The sequence below is a fragment of the Engystomops pustulosus genome, chromosome 5, assembly GCF_040894005.1.
Source record: "Engystomops pustulosus chromosome 5, aEngPut4.maternal, whole genome shotgun sequence".
Lineage (NCBI taxonomy): Eukaryota > Metazoa > Chordata > Amphibia > Anura > Leptodactylidae > Engystomops > Engystomops pustulosus.
The window spans coordinates 169,015,455-169,025,663 of record NC_092415.1 but is presented as its reverse complement, the minus strand read 5'-3'; the positions used below and the strand labels follow the sequence as shown (position 1 = coordinate 169,025,663).

The following is a 10,209-nucleotide window of genomic DNA, read 5'->3' as shown; positions in this document are numbered from 1 at the left end:
AATAGGGCCAAGAATAGCACCTGCTCAATAATTTGCCACCCAGCTCGGCCACGGTGTGGTGAGACATAGTGGGCTCACTGGACTATTACACCATGGGACACCATAGTCGTGTGTGTGAGCTTATGGTAAATTATCCGTCCGTATGCTATTTGTTGAATCAACATACAAACAAATTCGGAGAAGAACGAACAGACAATAGTATTTTATCTTCTGTAATCATTTTATTGTACTATTTGCTAGATTAAATATGCTTAGCTGTTGTCATTGTCACTTTGTACAGTCATGGCTGTTATTCAGGTCTGGTGCTATCATTAACAGGAACCTGATTTCACAACTGTGTACAAAGCGTCAGGTTCAAGCCTCGGGAATAGAAAGTCCCATAGAGATCTTCAATGCCCAGTGCTGGTAGGGAGTAAAAGCTGCAACTGTTCCGGGTTTCTATGAATGGACCACAGGTCCGCGATGCTACATGTGATGGTTCCGCTCGTAGTCATATGTCATTGTCTGGCTTCTGAAATGAGAGTAGGACTTTATTATAACACTGAGAGTTAAGGAGCACAGTTTTCAGCTTATGACTGTGATGCCGCTGGATAGAGACGTAGAAAACATAAACTGACAACAAATTATTGTCCTAAAAAAGCCTGTAGACAGCCACAAGATGGCAGGCACCATTCCATCCTAAAAAAACCCTTCTGTATATCATCATGCTGTTATTTACATTGTACTATTATACAAACCTATAGGCAGGGATGGCTCCAGGTGTCAGTAGACCCCTGGGAAAAAGTGCCTCTGTGGGCCCCTTTGTAGCAAACTCATGTTTCGGCATCAAAAATTCAGAAACTAACTAAATTTTCCATAGTTTATCATTCCCAAACATCCTTGCCAAAGTTATTTTATATACATCCCACCCATTGCTTCATTATATACAGCCCCTTCACCCTCACCAGGTTCTGCTGGGGACTAAGACCTGACTGTGTCGACCCCCCCCCCCTCCCAGTTACTCTGGGCCCCCCGGCACTTGCCCAGGTATGCCTGGTGCTGGCGCCGGCCCTGCTTGTAGGTGAATTAGGTGCATGCAACAAACAAATTGATTTACACAGAACTCCTCTAAACACATAAAACATGTACAACTGATGTCAATGTACCTAATACTTTCCAGGATGACAAACAATGACACTATTGTACAAAGGTTTTGTCTGGCACTGCAACATTCTCTCATTTAAAAAAAATGGGCAGATCTGCAATACCAGCCATATCCTGAGGACAAAGGTGGCAGTGTTTAACCAACTTTATACAATTACTTTAACAATGCTGTCATCGCATAGGATGTTACTATTTGATATAACTACCATATCTCTTCATACTTATGTTGTACATTCAGATGGCCATACCTTTCATTGTTCTCATCAAGGTTTTTTACTTCTGGAAGATGGGAGTTCTTATCATACTGTAATCTTTGAAAATTACTTGTTCTTCCAAAACGAAGAGGTAATGCTGCAAATGAGTGCACAAAGTGCCCACCATATTGTGATCTTCCAAACCTCTGGGGTAAATTAGTTGCAGACTGGAGACCGCTTTTTCCAGGTATGTATCGCCCAAACCTAAGAGGTAAGTTGGGGATGCTCTTTCCTACTTTGTCATCAGATGCTCTTCCAAATCTGAGTGGAAGGTTTGCAGCAGGCTTCAGGTCTCGCTCCTCCAGGAATTCCCTCTCAAGTATTGGAAAGCTGCTATATTTACTCATGATTTCAGGTGTCACGTCACTTAAGCTTTTTGGTGCAAAATATCGATATTCATTGGAATTAATCCTCTGATTTTGGAGATCTTCTCTGGACTGTGAAGAGAAAAAAATTGATTTGCAACGGGTTGTCAAAGCTTAGGGGTAAAGAATAGCACATGAGAAAATTTGTAGCTAAAGGGTTATTCCCATTTCAGCAAAGTTTGTATGGTGAAAAGTTATACAATTTTTTATGTACTTTCTGTATCAACTCTCTGCGGTTTTCTAGATCTCTGCTTGCTGTCATTCTACAGGAAGCTTCATTGTTTACTTCCTGTGCATAAAAACTTGTCCCTGGTCACGTGATGTCACACAGGTGCTATAACTATTCTTTGTGATATATAAAAAGCTTTGCACATGTGTGACATCACATGACCATGCACAGATTTCTATCCACTGAAAGTAAAGAATGAAGTTTCCTATAGAATGACGGCAAGCAGAGATCTAGAAAACGGTGAGGAATTGATACACAAATTATATTGAAAAATTGTATAACTTTTCATCATTCATACAATAATATCTATTTGCTGAAATCAGAAAAGCCATTTACATTTGCCATCAAAGAACTCCAAGATTGACATTTTTGGGACAGCATATATTTTGAATTATCATATCCAATATGTTTTCATGTAGAAGCCATATCCATCAATCCTCCCTACAGTAACTTCTCTATAAAATGCGTGCACAGGCTCCTACGTACCTGAACAGATCAATCTGGAGGCCCTAATACCCAACTTTACCCAACTTTTTTTGTCAGCTTAAATATTATATTTTTGGTTGGGTATTAATGAAGATGAGTCACTATACTGCAGACTATCCAAAAACATGCTGTATGAATGAAACCAGACACCTTTTGTCCTTTAAACACCTTTATATGGAATGTGTATTTGTATCTGTTCAGGGCAAAATATCATCTTCTTAAGAGATTTTCATATCTCTTCTGCAGCTGATTCCTCTCTCACATTCACTGCAGATTTGTTTGGTCTCTCGCAGAGTAATCTGTCAGAGAAGCAGCCTGAAGGCTCAGAGTGTTTCTATAATCGTTCTTCTCCTAAGTGGTTATAAACACTTATTTAAGCCAAATTGGCAGTTTGATAAGAATTAAACTTAAAGTAACACAGACAAGACGAAACATGAAACAAAACCTTTAATAAAAATGTACTAGGAAAATTATTTTTAGCCTAAAATAGATGAAATGTAAAAAAAAAAAAAAAAAATGTAATGCACACAAAAAACTTTAAACGAAAACACAAAATATTCACATTCATTCACATAGACCAACACCGATAGTGATCTCCACATGTTGAAAAAACACTAAAGTAATTATTTCAAAAAGTTGAAATTCTCAGAGATTCCACTAGTGGAGGAGGTTTCTTGCGTCTACAGAATAAGATAAAACTTTACATAACTGTCTTCACGTCACTAATGTATCTCTGCATCTGCAATACTATGCACCTAACATGAAAACCAAATTGGTAAATGATGAACCTTACCTCATACAGGTCATCATATTTCTCCTGACTTTCCAGATTTGTTACCGTTGTCTCTTCAGAACAGACGGAAAAGGCAAACAGAATGGAAAAACTACAGAGAGAAAAGAGCATAATGTTACTGGATGACAACCTGCCCATTTTCCTTGCTCGTGCAGACCATTTAGAGAATCCTTGTTGTTGGATGGGATTCATTATATATAGGATTTGAACAAAAAGCCACCTCAGATAGGGACATACTCAGCTATTTCCTCCATCCTAATTAATACAGAATCCTTAAATTAGACCATAAAGAATTAGAAGAATTTATTTACCAACACACATGGAGCCGAATTGTTGGATCCAAATTAATTAGACCTTTGGAGGACTTGACCATTAGGCTTGACATGAGCTGGAATCAATTAGCACATATTCCACATTTTAATTCATTTTGTTTGCACATAATATATTTAATTAGCATAAATATGCTAATTACCAGTAAATTCTCTACTATAAACTGGTCTGCGCATTTTCTTTTGTGGATAAGAAGAATAAGGAAAAGAAGCCACATGTTTGATATAATCCAAATCAGTCAGACATCTCCAGGGGATTCTTTGTAGGTGCACCTAGGTAACAGCGTGAGCAGGGCCGGCTCCAGGTTTTAATGGGCCCCTGGGCAACAGAGCCTTAGTGGGCCCCTCCGTGGGCCGCCCTCCAATGGCCACACTGCCCCCCCTCCCCTTCGGACACACTGACCCCCTCACCCCCCTGCGGACACACTGAACCCCCCTCCCCCTGCAGACACACTGACCCCCCCTGCTGACACACTGACTCCCCCCCTGCTGACACACTGACCCCCTCCCTCCCCCTGCGGACACACTAAAACCCCCCCCCCCCTCTGGACACACTGACCCCCCCCTGCTGACACAATGACCCCCTCCCTCCCCCCTCTCCCTGATGACACACTGACCCCCTCCCTCCCCCTTCTCCCTGCAGACACACTGAAACCCCCCCCCTCCGGGAAAGAAAAAAGAATTTACCTTTCCTGGTTCCCCCGGAGCAGCGCCAGCAGCTGTCTTCAGCCTGGGCCTCCCGTATGCGCCGGCTCTGAAGCCGGCACACGTGATCCGATGACATAATCATGTGCGCCGGCTTCAGAGCATACCCTGCGGAGCGCTGCATCGTGGGAACCGGGACAGGTGAGTTTTAGATTCTGCCTCTATGCTGCACTCCCGACCAGCGCAGCATAGAGGCAGAAACGTGATCGATCCGGATGGTGATCAATTGTACCAGTGTCTTATAGCGACACTCGTACAATTGATCCGGGGGCCCGAGTGGGCCCCTCCAGTACCCCGGGGCCCCGGCACTTGCCCGGGTTGGCCGGGTGCTGGCGCCGGGCCTGAGCGTGAGATTGCAATTTACCCCAAGTTCTTAGATAATAATAATTCAGTTTTTTATATAGCGCACACAGATTACGCAGCGCTTCACAGAGTTTGCCAAATCAGTCACTGCCCCCAATTGGTCTCACAATCTAATCAACCTACCAGTATGTTTTGGAGGGAAGAAATCGGATATATTCATGTCTATAACATTACCTTTACAGAATAATGTTAGTAGCATATTGTTCTTCATATAAGTTCTAAGACATTGATAGTTACTTGCAGCATGGGATCAAGGAAATTTTCCATTTTTTAACCACTTCATATTCTAATTTTTATTGGTTGAGAAGTGTTGGAAAAATGGTGACATTTGAATATTTTGTCCTATTGCTCCAATATGGCTGTTTATGGTGTGTTAACTCAATGGGGGACATTTTAAGGACTTGTACACAAATTTTTTGGCATATAAGCCCTGAAATGAGCGCTATTACTAGCAAACTGCCAATAATTGCGAGTAGGCATAGAGGGGTGTAAAGAGAGTGGCATGGCCGGTGGTGGAGCGGGCTGGCGGGGGGGTGTTCCTACCCTTGCACTCGCTACAGCCTGAGAATTTTCACGTGACTGAGCCTCTTCATGTATCTGCCGGCGCCAAAGGGCCAGAAACTTTATCATACACTGGTGCACGAGCCCGATGTATGTCGAGGGGCTACTCCACTTGTGGAACGCCCCCACTTTCCAGTAAATATTACATTTTGCGCTGTCTGACATTTTATTTCTTGTATATGAAAACTACAACTTCCTTGATGTAACCATTTTCAATCTTCAACATTGTTCTCCATTAGGGAGCTACATGTGTGCACTCTGTTTATGTTCACAGAACAAAGCCCAAAGCTTAAATAAATAAACTTGTATTTACCAACTCCCTCCTGTACTGTGGTCCCTCGGTACCCTGCCCGCTCAGACTGCCTTGCTGCCCAGAAGCTGTCAGAGCATCTGAGCCCCTGTAAACAAAATGGGGCAAGGCACAGAAGGACCATGGCGCGGGACACTTGGAGATAAGGAGGAATTAGGTACATGTTTATTTATGCAGGCCCCTCCGCTCCCCCCCCCCCCAGCCACCAAGCAATTTTTTTCTAACTCTTTGGCAAATTGTTCTTTAATTTTACTCTGACAGATCCTCTTTACCCTAAGGGTCCTGCAAAAACTAAATTTATATAGTTTTTATTTATGTTTAAAAAAATTAAAAACCATTTCCGTATCTCCAAACAAATTTTTTTTTTTCATATTTTGTGTATGTAGCTCGGTGCGGGGACTTTTTTTTGTGGGATAAGCTGATGTTTTAATTCATACCATTTGGGGAAATGTGGGACCTTTTGATCACTTTTCAGCAACTTTTTATGGAAAAAATGTGACGATTTAGACATTTCTATTTTTTATTTTCTATTACAGGCTCCATTGCATTGCATCCATTGAATTTTTTTTAGATACCTAACATGTTTATGTTTATTTGTTTCTTTGTGGGGTGATATGAACTTTTAATGTTTTAAGAATTTTTCTAATATTTAAAAAAAATGTTTTACTTTTTTATACGCTTTGGGTTTAAACATTTGGAGGTCTGATCCCTCATACAATGTACTGCCATTGTACTATGTTGTGGTATATTGTCATTGTGATACATCATTTGATAGCATGTATAGGAGCTTCAAAAAGACAGTCAAGATGGTTTTGCACATGATAATCAGCACTAATGGTCTGGTACCCATACATTCAGGTCTGTGCAGAATTTTCTTGGCACGCAGATGGGATGTATAGATACATTGGGGGTCATTTACTAAGGGGCCGATTCACGTTTTCCCGATGTGTTACCCGAATATTTCCGATTTGCGCCGTTTTTCCCTGTATTGCCGTGGGATTTTGGCGCACGCGATCGGATTGTGGCGCCGACATGCACGTGGCGGAAATCGGGGGGGGGGGGGGAACGTGGCCGAACGAAAACCCCACGGATTCGGAAAAACCGCCGCATTTTTTAAAAAAAAAGTGTTGCGGAACTTGCACTTACCTCCACCATGAATAGGCCGGTGTACTTCAGGGCATTCCAGCGGGCCTCGGGGAACTTCAGTGCTGCAGCCCCGATGACGTCACGGGGAGCGGCGATCCCAGGTAAGATGGCGGCGCCCATGCGCCGCTATCTTTTTGAGGCTGCCGACAGCTTTGCCGGCAGCCATCGCTGTGAAAACACCCGCGATCGGTACTAGCACCGATCGCGGGTGTTACCGGTAAGCCTTTGCTGCAATATGCAGCAAAGACTTACCGGCTATGGAGGGGGCTTGGCCCGTGAGCCCTCTCCATGCAGCGCGACCTGCCCTCTCCATGCAGGTGGGGGCCGCAAAATATTGGCCCGCGGGCCGCAGTTGGCCCGCGGGCCGCGAGTTTGAGACCCCTGCCATAGAGTATCATGAAAAACCATAATCACTCTGAAAAAAATGTTCAGTGCACAGATGAAACATAAATAGAGCTTTTTGGGAATGCAAAGTAAGAGTTTGTTAAAAGATGGTTCAATAATGCTTATGAGGAAAAGAGCACCGTACCAATCGTTAAGCATGGTGAAGGGTCCATAATGCTGTGGGGTTACTTCGCTGCATCTGGTAGTGGAGGCCTTTGACCATATCAGAGGGATCGTGACATCAGAGAATTATCAAGACATTTTAAAGCAAAATGTCCTATCCAGCAAAGGTTTGAGTCGAAGATCATGGCCCACATTTAACTTTGATATATTTCCATTTATTTCTAAAGATATTGTATAGTCTATGAAAAAAATGAAGGGGTGCCAGTAATGGTAAACATGTTGCGTTTTGAGTGCATTTTGAAACGCAATTCAAGTGCAACAGGATCCTGTTTGCATATTTTTCACTGAAATGCATGCAACCAGGAATGAGCACCACTTGTTGTCCGTGTAAACCATGCAAACACTTGGTGCTTGTTACCCAGTACCCATGTTTCATCCCCTCCCTGTTTCATTACATTTCCCCGTATTCCGTTACTATGACTGGTAGAGGTCAAGTATATAGTATTGGATACTCCCCTGATGTTTTCACTGACATCATTAAACAGACATCAGTAGCACTCTGCATATGAATGCATTAGGACACATTGGGGGTCATTTACTAAGGGCCCGATTCGCGTTTTCCCGACGTGTTACCCGAATATTTCCGATTTGCCTGTATTGCCCCAGGATTGTGGCGCACGCGATCGGATTGTGGCGCATCGGCGCTGGCATGCACGTGACGGAAATCGGGGGGCGTGGCCGAACGAAAACCCAACGGATTTGGAAAAAAAGTGTCGCGGAACTTGCGCTTACCTTCACCAGGTATAGGCCGGTGAACTTCAGTGCATTCCGGCGGCCCTTGGTGGACTTCATCGCAGCAGCGCCACCTGGTGGACGTCGGAGGAACTACCTTAGTGAATCCCGGCCGGACCCGAATCCACCGCAGAGAACGCGCCGCTGGATCGCGAATGGACTGGATAAGTAAATCTGCCCCATTGTGACATAATCTATTGTCCTATAGAGGTGTTATCTTCTATTGTAATTCTGTATGTGATCTAAATAAGGTGACTGTTACATTGTAAACCCCATAAAATCCGGTTTTCAGTATATTTTTCAGCCTAGACTAAAAATACCATTACATAGTATTTTGTTCAAAATATAGATAATTACAGTATTTTTCAAATGATAAGATACACTTTTTAGCAAGAAATAATTTTGCTAAATACGTCTTATGTGAAGAGGATTGAGAACTGCCGGATTAGGTGAAGCGCTGACAAAGTGCTTAATTTTGATCTCTGATAGAACAGAGTCTCAGCTATCCTAACATGAGGATTAATGCAAGACCTAGAGGGATGTCAGAAGCATGCTGCCAGGGAATGGGGCCAGAAAAACCAGAGAAGAAGTTGCAAATGCAACTGGGTTCTTCCCCGACATGATCGCAGGCAACTGTGTGCTTTGCTGTGCCTCAGGAGCCAGCCTGCACTCTCAGTTACCTTCCCTGGCTCCAGTGGCTGTCTCCATGATTCCCGCGCTCCAGCGCATGCATCCCTGTCTCTTTGGGCGCGCACTCACACCGGCTTGGTAAGATTTAAAGGTTTAGTGCGCCTCTTCTTCTCCCGCTTCAATTTCCTAATACATTTTCATCATGCGGAGAAGAATGTTAAGGCCGATGCCCTCTCTCATGTCTCCGACGTCATTGGGGAAGATCTCCACCACTTTGCCCCTGCCCGCCAGGACGACTGGTCCGCCCTGTTGGGCAGAGTTTTCTTATAATTTTTTGGATTCTGAACCTGCCGGCTCTGCCCCCTTCTTCATTGTCTATGGACAGCATCCTTGTCCACCTCTCCCTCCGTCTGTGCCTTCCAATTTTCCTGCCATGGAGGAGTTGTTCAGAGATCTTAAGTCCATCTGGGAGCAGATTCGTCTTTCCCTACTTCAGGCGCCTGCCTGAACTAAAACCCAGGCCGACAAAAAGCGCAGCCTCCCTTCGATCTTCTCTCCAGGGGGATAAAGTGTGGCTGTCATCCAGGTATGTCTGGCTGAAGATTCCCAACTACAAGCTCGGTCCTCGCTTCCTGGGTCCATTCAAGGTACTGAAGCACATTAATCCTGTGGCTTACAAGCTTTGTCTTCCGCCCACCATGCACATCCCAAATTCCTTCCACATTTCCCTGCTGAAGCCTGTCATCCTGAATCAATTCTCCCCACCAAGTACCTTGTCCTGCTCCTGAAGCTGATGCTACTGATGTCTTCGAGGTAAAAGAGGTCCTTGATATGAAGACGGTCAGAGGGAAGCGATTATATCTTGTCGACTGGAAGGAGTTCGGTCTGGAGGAGAGGTCTTGGGAGCCAGAGGACAACATCCTGGATTGTGTTCTTTTTCATAGGTTCCTCCATTCCGAGAATAGGGGGAGGCCGAAGGGGGGGGGGGGGTGGAGGGAGGGTGCTCCCGTGACCCATATCCTAGGTTGCAGATGCACCCGTGTGCCTCCCTGTGCCCCCAGAGCCACCCTGCACTGGCACTTACCTTCTCTGGATCAAGCGGCGGTCTCCGCAGGCCCTGTGCTCCCTGTCTCCTATTGCGTGTGCGCACCAGCTCGGTAAGATTGAAAGGCCCAGTGCACCGATAATTGCCACTGGTCGGCCTAGCCCTTTCCTGTGTCCCCTGCCGGATCTTTGTGCTTCTATGCCTGAGAGAAAGCTGTGTTCCTTGCCCTGGGCATTTATCCTATGTGTGTGCAGTGTGTGAGTGTATGGATGTAGCAGGGCTATGTATGAGTCAATGGATGTAGCATACCTGTGTGTGTGTGTGTGTGTAGGATGCAACACAGTTGTGTGTGAATTATTGGATGTAACCAAGCTGTGTGTGCTATGCTTGTGTTAAACCAACAGGAAATTTTTAATTGGTGTCAAATTATTGTCATATTTTGAATGCCTAAATCTGGCATGTGTCTCATAGCAAGGTGTGTCTTATAGTCCAATTTTTTTTTATTATTCAGAATAAAAAATAAGTCCTTAGTCTTTAACACTTTCCTTTTA

At 44.2% G+C, this 10,209-nt stretch overlaps 1 protein-coding gene across 1 annotated transcript; it reads right to left on the bottom strand.

The window, feature by feature from the left end:
* Window positions 1–214: 214 nt before the first annotated feature.
* On the bottom strand, window positions 215–3,421 carry NPVF (neuropeptide VF precursor). Its single transcript, XM_072154830.1, has 3 exons — window positions 3,271–3,421; window positions 1,392–1,834; window positions 215–511 (listed from the first exon to the last, which is right to left on the bottom strand). The coding sequence occupies exons 1-3, from the start codon at window positions 3,406–3,408 to the stop codon at window positions 466–468; spliced, it is 627 nt and encodes a 208-aa protein (XP_072010931.1). The 5' UTR covers window positions 3,409–3,421; the 3' UTR covers window positions 215–465.
* Between the last annotated feature and the right edge of the window lie 6,788 nt (window positions 3,422–10,209).